Source organism: Panicum virgatum, chromosome 6K (assembly GCF_016808335.1).
Source record: "Panicum virgatum strain AP13 chromosome 6K, P.virgatum_v5, whole genome shotgun sequence".
NCBI lineage: Eukaryota > Viridiplantae > Streptophyta > Magnoliopsida > Poales > Poaceae > Panicum > Panicum virgatum.
Window position 1 is genome coordinate 5,590,580 of NC_053141.1, and position 16,934 is coordinate 5,607,513.

The 16,934-nt window shown below is 52.2% G+C and overlaps 1 protein-coding gene across 1 annotated transcript; it reads left to right on the plus strand.

Annotated features, from left to right (window-relative positions):
• Positions 1–2,750: 2,750 nt before the first annotated feature.
• LOC120713166 (ABC transporter B family member 10-like) lies at positions 2,751–13,264 on the plus strand. Its single transcript, XM_039999172.1, has 8 exons — positions 2,751–2,891; positions 3,076–3,204; positions 3,286–3,545; positions 3,649–3,962; positions 4,262–4,485; positions 4,804–5,156; positions 11,000–11,430; positions 11,540–13,264. The coding sequence occupies exons 1-8, from the start codon at positions 2,751–2,753 to the stop codon at positions 13,018–13,020; spliced, it is 3,333 nt and encodes a 1,110-aa protein (XP_039855106.1). The 3' UTR covers positions 13,021–13,264.
• Positions 13,265–16,934: the final 3,670 nt, after the last annotated feature.

The following is a 16,934-nucleotide window of genomic DNA, read 5'->3' on the forward strand; positions in this document are numbered from 1 at the left end:
ACTGCGGGGGGGGTGTTGGAGTATATTGAGCCCATGTATAGAGGCCCATCTATAGGATCTATATATCCCACCCTTCTAGGGTTTGGAGGAAGACAAGCCAATTATTCTCTCCAACAATAATACAAGACTAGCCAAAAGATGGCATCTAGTTCAACAGTACTTAAAAGAGCACAGGGAATAAGGACTATGCTGGCTTCCCTGGGTGCGGTCCATTGACTAATTTTGTCATTTTTGAGGGGTCGAGGACAGCTTAAACAAAGCTCTCACCCCAAGAAACAGCTGAAGGCCTTGGGAAATTTAATTTTGTAAATAACTTTTCAGGCAGAAAAGTATGACATGGGAAGAAATAAAACTGCCTTAACAAGAAAACTGAGCTAACTTAAATATTGCATACCAAAAATTTAGGGTGGGCGTTTGTGCATTGTGTGAGTAGTGCTGCACAGTTCTGTACTCTTTCTTCTTAATGAAATGACATACCTCTCCTACGCATTCAAGAGAAAAAATATATAACTACCCAAATTCAGTATAATGGACTGGGAATAACAAAGGTAAGACATTTTGTTTCCAATAAAATAAGAAACAAATAAGTAAATTTTATAATTATGAATCCATAAAGATACAGGGTGCTTACAGGTAAACGTATTAGGATGACTTTTGGCTAGAGCGCCCAAATCCGCTATATTTGACACAGGTTTCTTAAAGTTCCAGGCACTAACACGCAGGCACATGGCTAGAGGACATAGTCTTTAGACTTGCAACAGAAACTACCTTGCTTATAACTGGACACCTTTGCCGAAACATGTTTAGTGAAGCATTGTGTATATATACGAGGAAGATATATGGTGTCTTTATTTGTTATTTGTAAGGGCTAGGGAATATGTAGAGTAAGATCCGATTCCAATAGCAAGTGACATGGCTATTCTGGATTAGACTTGTAGCTGGCATAAAGTACTGTAATCTCTGTAGATGAAACCAAAGTTGCCTCATGCCCTGCAATTTGGTTATAATAACAAAAGATTCAGGCTTAGTATTTCCCAATGATGTGACCTTTACTGCATAACTGAAGTTGCAGACATCACCCAGAAAGTTTACTTGTAAGTCTGAATACGCAGATTTGACATGATGTATCATGTCAGCAAAGAAGTTAAAACAAAAAAAGGTAGCCGCTAAGATTGAGCAATATAAAAAAATATTTTTTTCCAGGCTGGCGCTGGATTAATTAATTGTGAATCTTGATAGTACCAACGGAGTGGCCTGCAACTTTGTGCTATATGGTGCATATAAAAAAACAAACTAGTACTATAAAGCTCGTGTGCCTGCAAATCTTTTGCAAAACTACACAAGATTCAGCAAAAACAATGCCACTTGTCCAAGAGAAGGATAGGCCCACTGAATCATCTGAACCCAACATTGAAGATGGTAAGAAGAGCTCAGGGCCAGCATCGATGGCACCAGAAACAGAGGCTGGAGACAAGCCGTTTCCGTTTCTTGGCCTACTTTGCTACGCTGATGCGCTAGATTGGCTACTCATGGTGTCGGGGACCATGGGATCCTTCATACATGGCATGGGGCCTTCAATGTCGTACTACATACTTGGGAAATCTGTTAATGTGATTGGGAACAACATAGGCAATAAAGAAGCCACGATTCATGAACTCAACAAGGTTACCTTCGATCTGATTTGTTTCAAAGCTAACATATTAAATGCCATTGGATTCTGCTGAAATGATTTACCATTATTTCACTAACAGCGTATATTTTCAATGATTCTGTTTGCAGTTAATTCCATATATGTGGATCTTGGCAATTGTTACGCTTCCTGGTGGCATGATTGGTAACTGAAGTCTCTTAAGTTCTAACTTTGCTATATAATTGACAACATAAGCAAAAGAAAACAGAACTGGTAATAGTGCCTTGTATAAAGAATACTGAAGGTCTGAAGGAACCTATGCTAATATCAAAATCGAACGAACCAATCTAACTGGCAAGTTGAGCCTATATGAAGAACTTAAGTCATTAAATTGAGTATCTATGTAGAACGACTGCTTTGAGAATATGCAAAGAACAATATAACGCATAAAACCTGACAGAAATTTTCATTGAAAACATTCTAGGAGGGCAAATTTATTTAAATATAAAGATGCACAACATCTTATTATCTGAGTTTCAGTCAAAATAGGTAGGAGATGAAGCTTGAACTAGCTTAAACTATGTTTTTGTCAAGTTAATGCACTATTTGCATGTGAGGGCTGCAGCAAGTTTACAAAAGCTAAGACTAGAGCTTGGGTTGAGCTGGAGTGCTGAATCAGTTGACTACTTTGACATGCCAGTGAAGTTATAACTTACAAATATAATTGTTTGAGCTGATTGTGTGTTCACCCTTTTTTGGTCAAATGCAATTTTTATCATGTCATATTTAACCAGACATCATTGATTGGACACCTAAAGATAACTGGACAAAAAATATGTCTTTGAAGTTTGAATGAAGTAACAGGCTAGCAGCACATAAAAAAAAATTGTGTGCAAAGAAAACAAATGTTATGGAGGTAAAAATGAGAAATAACATAGTAACACCATTCCCTATCTGACTAATTGTCCACACATGCAGCAAAGAGAACACCACATCATGGGAAACAAAGCAATATGAAAAGCATAAGTCATTAACAATGAACTGTCTAATATTATTGTCACAAACTCACAGTGGCCATGCTGCAGAAATTGCATGCTGGATGCATACAAGTCAGAGGCAAATGGCGCGCATGCGGATGTCTTATCTGAGATCAGTGCTCAGTCAAGATATTGGAGCTTTCGACACTGATTTGACCACTGCGAACATCATAGCTGGAGCAACCAACCACATGAATGTAATACAAGATGCAATTGGTGAAAAGGTATTAATTTTCCCTTTAGAATACTCACTGCAAGATTCACTAACCCAAACAAAAGCACCAAAATATGCTTTATGGTAACAAAACTTAAAAGTTGGCTTACTTCTTTCTTCAGATGGGTCACTTTATGTCAAACTTCTCCACATTCATAGTTGCTATCATCATTGCCTTTGCGTGTTGCTGGGAGGTTGGTATGCTCTCTGTGCTAGTTGTGCCTATGCTCCTCATGGTTGGAGCAACATATGCAAAGATGATGATTGACATGTCCCTCGAAAGAATATCGTTCGTCTCTGAAGCAACCACTGTTGTGCAACAGGTACCTATGCAAATGAATGCCATGTTAGAGTTGATTAGATTAATTATACTGAATTTGCAATCCTATGGTATATTTGTGCAGACTCTTGAAAATATAAAGACTGTCTTCTCATTTGTTGGAGAAAACTCAGCTATCAAATCCTTCCACAAGTGCATGTACAATCAATATAGGCTTAGCAAGAAAGAGGCGATGGCAAAAGGTCTAGGTTTAGGAATGTTGCAGATTGCAACATTCTGTTCATATTCATTGGTAATCTGGGTTGGAGCAATTGCTGTAACTGGAGGAAAAGCAAAAGCTGGTGAAACGATTGCGGCTGTCATTAATGTCCTCTCGGGTGCAATGTAATACTGAGAAATCTCTTTCCAGCAATGTAGCATATTGGTACGATTATCCTGAATTAGAATATTTAAAAATATTAATTCTACAAAGTTGTCTGTGATTCAGATATATATCAAATGCAGCACCAGATCTTCAGGTCTTCAGCCAAGCAAAAACTGCTGGGAAAGAAATATTTAAAGTTATCAAAAGAAATCCAGCAATAAGTTATGAATCAAATGGAAGAATCTTGGAAAATATCAAAGGAGATATAGAAATGCGAGAGGTGCACTTCGCGTATCCATCTCGTGAGGATAAGCCAGTTCTCCAAGGTTTCTCACTGGCTATACAGGCAGGCAATATTGTAGCTCTTGTGGGAAGCAGTGGATGTGGGAAGAGCACAGTGATTTCTCTGGTACAAAGGTTCTATGATCCCATAACAGGTAAGATTATACAGCATCTCTCTATCTTTGCAGAAACAATTGCTGATGGATGTACTCTTCAATTGGTACACTTGGTTGTGTCCAAGAGTTCTTGAGGTTACAATTTTACATGCATACTTGCACATTAAATTCTAAACAAATAGGATGAAATTATGTGTATCAAACTGAATCCAATCTTTAAGAATATATTTTTAAAAAAATGGAAGGGAAACTGATGCATATAGACTATGACATTCAAATATTGCTTCTACTGTTTTTTTATAAATAAGTTTCTGTGAGTAACATGGTGTAAAATGCAGGTACGGTTCTCATTGACAATAAAAACATTAAAGAACTTGATCTGAAATCGCTGCGGAGAAATATAGGCTCAGTCTTCCAAGAGCCATCACTATTTTCTGGGACCATCATGGATAACTTAAGAATTGGCAAAATGGATGCAACTGATGAAGAGATAATTGAAGCAGCAAAGACAGCTAATGTGCACTCTTTTATATCCAAACTTCCAAACCAATACGCTACTGAGGTAATATTTTATGTTCTTTAAGCAGAGACTTGTCAACATCTCATATTCTTTTTCCTATGATTGTGAATGAAAAAATAACAAAATATTAATACATTTAAATAGCTTCCAAAAATTATATTAGGTGTGTTCTAGGAAAAAAAAAAGTTTGCACTGAAGAACAGCTTTCAGTTGTCAACTAGGAAGACCAGTACCAAGAAATCAAGTGCCAAAGCAGGAATATGTTGCATATGCTCTATAAGGAGACGATTTTCATAAATTTTAGTTAGTTACCAACAGTGGAACATAACAATCATTGCTTCTGTGATGTAACAACTACAGGTGGGAGAAAGAGGTGTACAACTATCAGGAGGTCAGAAACAAAGAATAGCAATTGCAAGGGCCATTCTAAAAGATCCACCGATTCTTCTTCTTGATGAAGCGACAAGTGCACTTGATTCTGAATCAGAGAAGATAGTTCAGGAAGCTATTGACAGAGCTATGCAAGGGAGGACAGTTATCTTGATTGCCCATCGAATGTCAACAATCATAAATGCAGACAAAATTGTTCTTGTGGAGAGTGGAATAGTAGAACATTCTGGAACACATGAAGAATTACTGGAGAAAAGTGCATTCTACTCAAGTGTATGCAGTATGCAAAATCTAGAGAAGGATTCTGGGAGGAGCGAGACAAGGTAGATGCAATTGATTGCCCACTTCTTTTCACATTGTAAAATGTTCATATATTGAATCTGATGGAGAGAATGATGGCTTGTATTACTCCAAACCCTAGAAGGGTGGGATATATAGATCCTATACATGGCCCTCTAGATGGGCCTCTATACATGGGCTCACATATACACCAACACCCCCCCCCCCCCGCAGTCTGAACTACCGGCGCAGCGGTGTTCAAGACTGGACAAGAAAACCAACACCCCCCCCCGCAGTCTGAACAACCGGCGCAGCGGTGTTCAAGACTGGACAAGAAGAGAGTACAAAGAGTGTATAAAGGGCAAATACCCCCCCCCCCCCGCCACAACTAGCCATCTGCTACGTTGAGGCTGGAGCGAAACTCCGAGAAGGTCGAGGAGTGTAGTCCCTTGGTGAAGATGTCAGCAAACTGGGAGGTAGTCGGGACATGGAGTACCCGAACGAAGTGCAGATCGATCTCCACAAGCTTCGTCCGCTGGTGCTGGACAGGGTTGGTAGAGAGATACACGGCGCTGACATTGTCGTGGTAGACGAGCGTGCACTTGGCGAGCGAGCTGTGGAGCTCCGCCAAGAGCTGTCGGAGCCAGGACGCCTCCGCCACGCCGTTAGCGACAGCCCGGTACTTCGCCTCAGCACTGGAGCGAGAGACGACCGGCTACCGCTTGGATGACCAGGAGACCAGGTTGCCACCCAGGAAGACGGCGTAGCCGGAAGTGGAGCGACGAGTGTCCGGGCAGCCAGCCCAGTCAGCGTCGGTGTAGACAACCAGCTCAGCAGAGGACGAGCGGTGAAGCACCAAGCCGAGGTCCACAGTGCCACAGACGTAGCGGAGGAGACGCTTCAGCGCAGCAAGGTGTGACTCCCGGGGATCATACATGTGGAGACAGACCTGCTGAACCGCGTAGGTGAGGTCCGGCCTGATGAAGGTGAGGTACTGCAAAGCGCCGGCCAGACTCCGGTAGGCAGTAAGATCAGCCACCGGAACACCCAGATCAGCAGACAGCTTCGTCTGAGTGTCGACAGGAGTGGAGCAAAGCTTGCAATCAGTCATCCCAGCCCGCTCCAGAATATCAAGTGCGTACTGCCGCTAGTGAAGGAGAAGACCAGACGGGCGAGGCTCAACAGTGACGCCCAAGAAGTGGTGGAGCTGACCATGATCCTTCATAGCAAACTCCTGCTGCAGAGAGAAGACACTCTGAAGTAATCGCTGACTGGAGGCTGTGAGCACAATGTCATCGACATAGAGCAGCAGATAGGCAGTCTCATCCCCACGGCGGTAGATGAAGAGAGACGTGTCAGACTTGGCCTCGGTGAACCCCAATGTCGGCAAGAATGTGGCAAACCGAGAGTACCAAGCCCGAGGAGCTTGCTTCAGACTATATAGAGACTTGTTGAGCCGGCAGACCATATCCGGACGACTCGAGTCCACAAATCCCGCTGGCCGAGAGCAGTAGACAGTCTCTGACAGAGTGCCGTGAAGAAACGCATTCTTCACGTCCAGCTGGTGCCCAGGCCAAGAGCGCGAGAGCACAAACGAGAGAACCGTGCGCACCGTAGCGGGCTTCACAACTGGACTGAAGGTCTCATCATAGTCCACACCAGGTCGCTGAGTGAATCCCCGGAGAACCCAGCGAGCCTTGTAGCGCTCCAGTGTGCCATCAGCCCGACGCTTATGCGTCCAGATCCACTTGCCAGTCACCACATTGCAACCAGATGGACGCGGCACGAGGTCCCACGTCTGGTTGGCAAGAAGAGCCGCGTACTCCTCTTCCATCGCGCGACGCCAGTGAGGATCCGCCAAGGCATCGTGAACAGAGGAGGGTAACGGAGAGACCCGCGGCTCTCCCTCGGTAGCGGAGAGAGTCGCGACCTGAGACGCCATCCGCCGAGTTACCATGGGATGGATATGCCGAGGATCCCGATTGATGACTGGCGGGTGGTACACCTCCGACTCGGCTCGAGAGGGGGCCGGAGCAGGCGGCGACGGCTCCGGTGTAGGCGTCACAGGAGCCTCCGGAGCAGGAGGCGACGCCGGTGTCGGCGCCGAACGACGCCGGTAGACCTGCACCGGCTGAGCGTACCGCTGCGGCGCCGGTGTCGGCGCCTAACGACGCAGGTACACCTGCACCGGCTGAGCGTACCGCGCAGGTGCAGGGGAAGGCAACGGGGCCGTGTGTGGCGCAGCGGGAGAAACCGGGTCCGCGCGCGGCACGACCGGAGGTCTGGGGGCCGCGCGTGGCGCGACCGCGGGTACTGGGGCCGCACTCGGCGCAGCAGGGATCACCGGAAGCGGTGCCGGTGCGCCGGGAAAACCTGCAGGGAAAGGACAAACAGGTAACGGTGGCTGAACCACCGGGTCAATCGGAAACATAGACTCCAGCTCGGGGTCAGGAGAGGGAGTGGATAAGGTGGAGTAGGGGAAATCCGACTCGTCAAAGACGACGTGTCGGGAGATCAGGACGCGGTGAGAGGTGAGGTCAAAGCATCGGTACCCCTTGTTGTCAGGGGAGTAACCGAGGAACACACGACGAGTCGAGCGGGGCGCCAGCTTGTGAGAAGCGGTGGCGGAGGTGTTAGGGTAACACGCACACCCGAAGACCCGAAGGTGGTCGTAGCGAGAAGGGGTACCGAAGAGAGCGTGGTGTGGAGTGGGAGCAGGAGAAGCAGTGGACGGAAGGCGGTTGAGCAAGTAGGTGGCGGTGTGGAGGCTCTCAGCCTAGAAGCATGGGGGCAGAGAGGCCTGGATCAGAAGGGTGCGCACGATGTCGTTCGTCGTGCGAATCATCCGCTCAGCCTTGCCGTTCTGAGGAGAGGTATACGGACAAGACATACGCAGCTGAACACCCCGAAAGAGGAAGAAGGAACGAGAGGTGGAGTTATCGAACTCCCGCCCGTTGTCACACTGGACGGTCTTAACGGTGAGGCCGAACTGAGTGGACACCCAGGCAAGAAGTGGAGAGTGGGGAAGGTCTCAGACTTGGTGCGCAAAGGGAAAGTCCAAGAGTAATGAGAAAAATCATCAACAATGACCAGATAATATTTATAACCAGACATGCTGAGTACAGGAGATGTCCACAGGTCACAGTGAATAAGATCAAAAGCATGCGCAGCATGCGAAGAAGAAGAAAAAAATGGAAGTCTAACATGACGACCTAACTGGCACGCATGACAGAGGTGCTCAGCAGGAGCCCTAGTACATGGAACATCGGTACTACGACTGAGCTGAGCCAAAACGTCGCGGCCGGGGAGACCAAGCCGGCGGTGCCAGGTGGTGGAAGAAGGCGTCACGGCAAAAGCAGTAGAAGAAGAAGTCGAAGATGGAGCAGCGGAAGCAGGAAGCCGAAGAGTGTAAACGGGCCCCGGGCTGTCACATCGGAGGAGCGGACGCCGGGAAGCCGAATCCTTCACAGTAAGACCAGAAGAGTCAAATTCGATAGAACATGAGTTATCAGCAGTAAACTGGCGAATAAAAAGAAGGTTGTGAATCATTTGAGGAGCAACAAGAACATTAGGAAGACGAGGAGCAGAACCCACGGCGGTGACAGGAAGGCAAGACCCATCACCAAACATGATAGAAGAAGGACAAGAGGGGTGTGGGGTCGGGCAGAAGAGAGGATACCGGCATCAGGAGTGGTGTGGAAGGACGCACCCGAGTCGGCGATCCACTCGGTGCTGACCGGCGGCGGCAGTCCCATGGTGCTGAAGGACTGTTCCAGAGCGGTCTGGTCCCACCCCCTAGGCTAGGTCGGCTGCTGGCTGGGCTGAGCGGGCGGGGTCCAGTACGGCGCGGAGAGGGGAGCAGCACCGGTGAACATGGCCGCCGGCTGGAGCTGAGGAAAATGCGCCCTGACCATGGATTGCTGAAGGATGGCCAGGGCGTACCTCCAGGGCAGGGCAGAAGCGGGAGTCGGAGCCGGAGCCGGAGGAGTTGGCGCGCCCCGACAGCCCCCACCGGTACCGATACCCCCAGAAGCAAGGCCACCAGTGCCACCACCACCACCACGTCCCCCCGCCGACGACATCCACGGCCCCCCCACCTCCGGTCTGCCCGGCGGGAGCAGCACCAAGGAGAGAGGTGGCAGGGGCGGCGGAGGAAGCCGGTGGAGCAGCGACGAGCGCGGTGGAGATGGACGAGGGCGATCCGGGCGCGAGACCCCTGGTGATCTCCTCGAGGGCGAGGTCGTCCCGGACCTGCAGGAAGGAGGGGAAGGGCCTCTGACAGGCGATCCAGCTCTTCAGGTGGTCGTAGGTGCTGCTCAGGCCCCGCAGGACATTGAGCACCAAGATCCGATCGGACACCGGATCCCGAGGTCGTGAAGAGCATCGGACATGCCCTTCATCCGCCGGCAGTACTCACTGACGGAGAGGTCCCCCTGTACGAAGGTGCAGAAGGTGGCGTCGAGCTGTAGGGCGCGGTACTCGGCGTTGCCGAGGAACTGCCCCTCGAGCGCCACCCAGGCCTGCCGCACGGTGCCGCCGTGTGTCCTGACGAGGTCCTGAAGATCTAGGGAGATGGTCCCGAAGATCCAGGACATGGCGACGCTATCGAGGCGCAGCCACGCCACGTCCTGCGCCTCGATCGGCGTGTCGAGGAGGACGTGGTCGTCGAGGGCGTAGCGGCGGAGGGCGAGCAGGACCTGGTCCCGCCAGCGTCCGTAGGAGGAGGAGGCCGGGTCGAGGAGGACAGTGACCAGGGCCCTGATGTTCTGGACGCCGGCGGCCTGGAGGTGGAGCTAGGCGACTATGGGGACGGTCGGGTCGTACCGGGCTCCAGAACCTACGGCTTGGCGGCGAAGAGGGCCGCGGCGATGGCGGCGTCGGCCTACTGCCCGCGGAGGGCGGCGGCGGCGGACGGCGCATCCGCGGGAGGCATCCCGAGCCCAGTCCACTCGGGATCGGGCGTGGCGTCAGCGGCGGGCTGCTTGCCCGCAGCGACAGCGGAGCGGTGTGCTGCAGTGGCGGCGGGATCGACGGCCGGCGGCTGCAGCAGAGGCTGCAGGGTGACCGGATCAGCCTGCAGGGCGGCGTCGTCGAGATCGGCGCCCGCGCCGGCAGCTGCGGCGGCTGCGGGCAGCTGCTGCTGCGGCCCCTGTGCCGGCGGCGGTCCCTGCGGCAGCACCGGGGGCGGCAGCGGCCCCTGCGGCGGCGTAGGGCCACGCGCCCTGCCAGGCCGGGCCGGCGGCGGCGGCAGGGGCGTGCCAGCTCTGGGCGGCCGGAGCAGAGCCAGCCGGCATGGGCTCGGGCAGGGCACGGGCAGCGGCGGGCCGGATCTGCGCGGCCGGGCCGGCGGCGGTGACAGGGGCGCGCCAGCCCTGGGCGGCCGGAGCAGAGCCAGCCGGCGCAGGCTCGAGCAGGGCACGGGCGGCTGCGGGCCGGATCTGCGGCCAGGCAGCGGCGGCGGCCCAGGGAGAGGGGGGGCTGGGCGCAGGGGAGATGGCGGCGCCAACAGAGGAAGCAGAGGGGAGGGGAGGGAAGGAGGAGGAGGGGGGACGCCGGCGGCCGGCGGCCAGCCATGGCTGCCGCCGGCGGCGGCGGCTGGGAGGGGAGGGGAGGGAGGAGAAGAGAGAACCCTAACCCTAGGCTAATGATACCATGATGGAGAGAATGATGACTTGTATTACTCCAAATCCTAGAAGGGTGGCATATATAGATCTTATACATGGGCCTCTAGATGGGCCTCTATACATGAGCTCACATATACACCAACAGAATCCATCATGGCACTGTGCTGAAATTTACAACAACACTGAAAATATGTTTTTCTGCAAATAGATCTATGATATCTAACTTAATCACAATCATTTGCTTTTGTTTATTGGTAAAACAGATTTACTGGTCAGGTCAAAGAAGAAAATGAAGAAGCAGCAGAATATGGAACATACAACACACCATCTTTCACTTCAAGTGAACAGAAGAAAAAACTAGACCTCACAGAACAACCAAAGCAAGCAATCAGAAAGAGAACATCCACTTTCTACAGAATATTCCTTGGGACTTTTAAACTGCTCCCAGGGAAGGTTCTGCTGGGCTCCACAGCAGCAGCAATATCTGGGATCTCAAGGCCTATATTTGCTTTCTACATCATGACAGTTGCCATGGCATACCTGGAACCAGACACAAAGAGGACAGTCAGCAAGTACTCGATAATTTTGTTCCTTATCGGGTTGCTCACATTTTTCAGTAATATCTTCCAGCACTATATATATGGCCTGGTTGGTGAATGGGCAGCTAATAACCTAAGGGAGGCCCTCTTTTCAGGTTCGTCACTTGATCATAACTTTGTGTCTCTCACAATTGCAACTAACAAACAAGATTATGATATATTGTTGTTCAGAATTGTAACATCAGTTCTCTGAAATGAATGCAGTCATTCTTCGGAATGAAATAGGTTGGTTTGAACAACCAAAGAACAGCGTCGGCTTTCTAACCTCACGCATCGTCGGTGACACCTCCATGATTAAAACCATCATATCTGATCGTATGTCTCTCATTGTTCAATGTATCTCCTCAATTTTGATAGCCACAGGATTGAGCACAGTAGTGAACTGGAGGATGGGTCTAGTTGCATGGACTTTGATGCCATTCCACTTCATTGCTGGCCTTGTACAAGTCAGGTCAGCAAAAGGTTTTGCCACTGACTTCACTACATCTCACAAGAAGCTGATTTCCCTAACTTCAGAGGCTGTCAGCAACATTCGAACCGTGGCATCATTTGTTCAGGAAGATGAAATACTAAGGAAAGCAGATTTATCACTCCAAGAACCAATGCGGAAAAGCAGGATGGAGAGCATCAAATACGGTGCAGTACAAGGGACTGCCCTCTTCTTGTGGCATACGACACATGCCATCGCACTGAGTTTCACCATTATGCTACTTGACAAAGACCTAGCAACATTTAAAAATTGTGTGAGATCATATCAGGCATTTGCAATGACAATATCTTCCATCACAGAGCTATGGTCCTTGATCCCTATGGTCTTGTCAGCCATTGCAATATTGGATCCTGCGCTTGACATACTCGACAGAGAAACACAGATTGTGCCTGATGTACCAAAAGTGCACTCTGAAGAAAGATTAGCAGGTGATGTAGGGTTTCAAGATATCAGTTTTAGCTATCCCTCAAGACCAGAAGTGATCATACTAGATGGCTTCAATCTAGCTATTGAACCAGGAGAAAGGGTTGCATTGGTCGGCTCAAGTGGTTCAGGAAAATCCACGGTGCTGGCTCTTCTGCTAAGATTCTATGATCCTTGTGAAGGACAAGTACTCGTGGATGGTAAGGACATCCGAGACTACAATTTGAGGTACCTGAGAAAGCACATCGGACTAGTTCAGCAAGAGCCCATCTTGTTTAACACGTCTATACGAGAGAACATCAGTTATGGAAATGAAGATGTGTCGGAGTCAGAAATAATTGAGGCTGCAATGGAAGCAAACATCCATGAATTCATCAGTGGCCTGTCAAATGGGTATGACACGGTAGTTGGGGACAAAGGAAGCCAGCTTTCTGGAGGTCAGAAGCAGAGGATTGCCATTGCAAGAACTATACTAAAGAGGCCCACCATACTGCTACTAGATGAGGCGACAAGTGCTCTAGATAGTGAATCTGAGAGGGTGGTGATGAGTTCCCTTGGCGCAAAAGAGTGGAAAAACAAAGGGGAACAGTCAAGAAAGATTACAAGTATCACGATTGCACATAGAATATCCACAGTTACAAGTGCAGATGTGATTGTTGTGATGGATAAAGGTCAGGTGGTCGAGATGGGCAGCCATGCATCATTATTCTCGGCAAGCAATGGTGTTTACTCCAAACTGTACCATATGCATAGCAAAGGAGTGAAAGACTGATATCAGTATGTGAAACGCAAAAAATAAAGCAAAAATGTTGGGTCAAGATCTGAAGGAGGATAGTAGTATTTGCCATTTGTACTTTCTTCTTTTCCAGTCTTGAACACCGCTGCGCCGGTACTTCAGACTGCGGGGGGGTGTTGGTGTATATGTGAGCCCATGTATAGAGGCTCATATAGAGGCCCATGTATAGAAACTATATATGCCCACCCGTCTAGGATTTGGAGTAATACATCTATTATTCTCTCTTACATGGTATCAATAGCCTAGCTCTCTCTCTCCAGCCGCCGGGTCCCTGTGAGCCGCCGCCGCCGCCATGGCCGGCCGGCCGCCGCCGCCGGCATTCTCCTCCTTCCCTCCGCTCTCCTCCTTCCCGCCACTCTCCCCTGCTTCTGGATCGGGCCGAGCTGCCCATGGCGTTGCGGGCGCAGGCCCCTGGCGCGCCCCTGCCTCTGGATCGGGCAGGGCTGCCCCTGCCGCGTCGTGCAGGGCGCTGCCGCCCCCTCTGCTCCAGGGCGCGCCGCCTTCCCTGCTCCAAGGTGGGGCCGTCACCGACGTTGCTGGTGCCGGCGCGGATGCTGCCGCCGTGGCCGCCCCTGGGCACATGCTGGCGCATCCTCTGCTCCTGGGCGCGGGCCCTGCCGCCGCCGCCGCCCCAGCCTAGGGCGCGGCCCCCGCCACCCAGGCCGCCGCCGTCGCCCAGGCCGGCCCTGGCGCGGGCGCGCCTGCCACCGCCGCTGCTGCCATGCGGCCCCTACTCGACCCCATGGCCGACCCGGACGCGCTCTGCAGCAAATTTTCCTCTGCTTCGGGCGCCGCCGCCGCCTGGATCTCCTCTGCTACCGCATATGAGCGCGCGCAGGAGATGCTGCGGGACCTCGAGACCAAGCTCGTCCAGGCCGCGCGGGCGCACGCCGCGCAGGCCGTCGCGCCCGCCGCGCAGACCGCCGTCGCGCCCGCCGTGCACCCCGCGCGGACCGCCGCCGCGAACGCCGCCCAGGTCGTCGCGCCCAGGGACCCCGCGCGGGCCGCTGCCTCCCTCGCCGCCGCCGCCCCCTGCGCGTGGGTGCCCCAGGGCGCCGCCGCCGCCCCTGCCTGCGCCCGCGACGGCCGCGCTGGCCATGGCGTGGCCTGCGTTCGGTATGCTGCCAGCGGTCGCGCCGTTCTGGACCCCGCCCGCTCAGCCCAGCCAGCAGCGGACCTGGCCTGAGGGGTGGGACCAGGCTGCACTGGCGCAGTCCTTCAGCACCATGGGGCTGACGCCGCCGGTCAGCACCGAGTGGATCGCCGACTCGGGTGCCTCCTTCCACACCACCCCAGATGCCGGTATCCTCTCTTCTGTCCGGCCCACACACCCCTCTTGTCCTTCTTCCATCATGGTTGGTGATGGGTCTTGGCTTCCTGTCACCGCCGTGGGTTCTGCTACTGTTTCTTTTCGTCTTCCCAATGTCCTTGTTGCTTCTCAGATGGTTCATAACCTTCTTTCCATTCGTCAGTTTACAGCTGACGATTCTTGTTCCATCAAATTTGACTCTTCTGGCCTCATTGTAAAAAATCCGGCCTCCCGACGTCCGCTCCTCCGGTGTGACAGCACGGGGCCCCTTTACACCCTTTGTCTTCCGTCTTCCGCTGCACCACTTTCGCCTTCTTCATCTGCCGCTTTTGCAGCAACGCCGTCTTCCACCACCTGGCACCGCCGTCTTGGTCACCCTGGCCGCGACGTTCTGGCTCAGCTCAGTCGTAGTACCGATGTTCCTTGTACTAGGGCTCCTACTGAGCAGCTCTGCCATGCGTGCCAGCTTGGTCGCCATGTTCGACTTTCCTTTTCTTCTTCTTCTTCGCATGCGACGCATGCCTTTGATCTTGCTCACTGCGACCTGTGGACATCTCCTGTACTCAGCATGTCTGGCTACAAATACTATTTGGACGTGGTTGATGATTTCTCACATTACTCTTGGACTTTTCCTTTGCGCGACAAGTCTGAGACCTTCCCCACCCTCCTCGACTTCTTTGCCTGGGTGTCCACTCAGTTCAGCCTCACCGTTAAGGCCGTCCAGTGTGACAACGGGCGTGAGTTCGATAACTCCACCTCCTGTTCCTTCTTCCTCTCTCGGGGTGTTCAGCTGCGTATGTCTTATTCGTATACCTCTCCTCAGAACGGCAAGGCTAAGCGGATGATTCGCACGACGAACGATGTCGTGCGCACCCTTCTGATCCAGGCCTCTCTGCCCCGCGCTTCTGGGCTGAGAGCCTCCACACCGCCACCTACTTGCTCAACCGCCTTCCGTCCACTGCTTCTCCTGCTCCCACTCCACACCACGCTCTCTTCGGTACCCCTTCTCGCTACGATCACATTCGGGTCTTCGGGTGTGCGTGTTACCCTAACACCTCCGCCACTGCTCCTCACAAGCTGGCGCCCCGCTCGACTCGTTGTGTGTTCCTTGGTTACTCCCCTGACCATAAGGGGTACCGATACTTTGACTTCACCTCTCGTCGCGTTCTAATCTCCCGACACGTCGTGTTTGACGAGTCGGATTTCTCCTACTCCACCTCCTCCACACCTTCCCCAGACCCCGAGTTGGAGTCCCTGTTTCCGACTGACCCGGTGGTGCAGCCACCGTTACCTGTCTGTCCTTACCCTGCAGGTTTTCCCGGTACGCCGGCACCGCTTCCGGTGATCCCTGCTGCGCCAAGCGCGGCCCCGATGCCCGCTATCGCACCACGCGCGGCCCCCGGACCTCCGGTCATGCCGCGCGCGGACCAGGTGTCTCCTGTTGCGCCACGCGCGGCCCCGGTGCCTCCACCTGCACCTGCGCGGTACGCTCAGCCGGTGCAGGTGTACCTGCGGGGCCTACACCGGAGCCGTCGCTGCCGCCACCTACACCGAAGCCTTCACCACCGCCGCCGCCTCCGCCGACTCGCTCTCGAGTCGAGCCGGCGGTGTACCACCTGCCAGTCATCCATCGGGATCCTCGGCATGTCCATCCCATGGTGACTCGGCGGATGGCGTCTCAGGCCGCGACTCTCTCCGCTACCGAGGGACTCTCTCCGATACCCTCCTCTATCCGCAACGCCTTGACGGATCCTCACTGGCGTCGCGCGATGGAAGAGGAGTACGCGGCTCTTCTTACCAACCAGACGTGGGACCTCGTGCCGCGTCCGTCTGGTTGCAATGTGGTGACTGGCAAGTGGATCTGGACGCATAAGCGTCGGGCTGACGGCACACTGGAGCGCTACAAGGCTCGCTGGGTTCTCCAGGGTTTCACCCAGCGGCCTGGTGTGGACTACGATGAGACCTTCAGTCCAATGGTGAAGCCCGCTACGGTGCGCATGGTCCTCTCGCTTGTGCTCTCTCGCTCTTGGCCAGTGCACCAGCTGGATGTGAAGAATGCGTTTCTTCACGGTACTCTGTCAGAGACTGTCTACTGCTCTCAGCCAGTGGGATTTGTGGACTCGAGTCATCCGGATTTGGTCTGCCGGCTCAACAAGTCTCTCTATGGTCTGAAGCAGGCTCCTCGGGCTTGGTATTCTCGGTTCGCCACGTTCTTGCTGGCATTGGGGTTCACCGAGGCCAAGTCTAACACGTCTCTCTTCATCTACCGCCGTGGGGATGAGACTGCCTACCTGCTACTCTATGTCGATGATATTGTGCTCACAGCCTCCAGTCAGCAGTTGCTTGAGCGCATTATCTCCTCTCTGCAGCAGGAGTTTGCTATGAAGGATCTTGGTCAGCTCCACCACTTCTTTGGTGTTGGTGTATATGTGTGCCCATGTATAGAGGCCCATCTAGAGGCCCATGTATAAGAACTATATATACCCACCCGTCTAGGGTTTGGAGGAATACATCTATTATTCTCTCCTACAAGTAGGAGATGATCCTACTAAAATTTGGCAATGCACCGTTGACAAGAATT

What these genes read in the sequence shown, in the direction of transcription:
- LOC120713166 (XM_039999172.1), top strand. Translation starts at nt 2,751, where the DNA reads ATGGCGCGCATGCGGATGTCTTATCTGAGATCAGTGCTCAGTCAAGAT. An exon ending in AAGATGCAATTGGTGAAAAG is followed by an intron (nt 2,892 to 3,075) that starts GTATTAATTTTC and finishes TGTTGCTGGGAG; the next exon opens with GTTGGTATGCTCTCTGTGCT. An exon ending in TCTGGGAGGAGCGAGACAAG is followed by an intron (nt 5,157 to 10,999) that starts GTAGATGCAATT and finishes TTGGTAAAACAG; the next exon opens with ATTTACTGGTCAGGTCAAAG.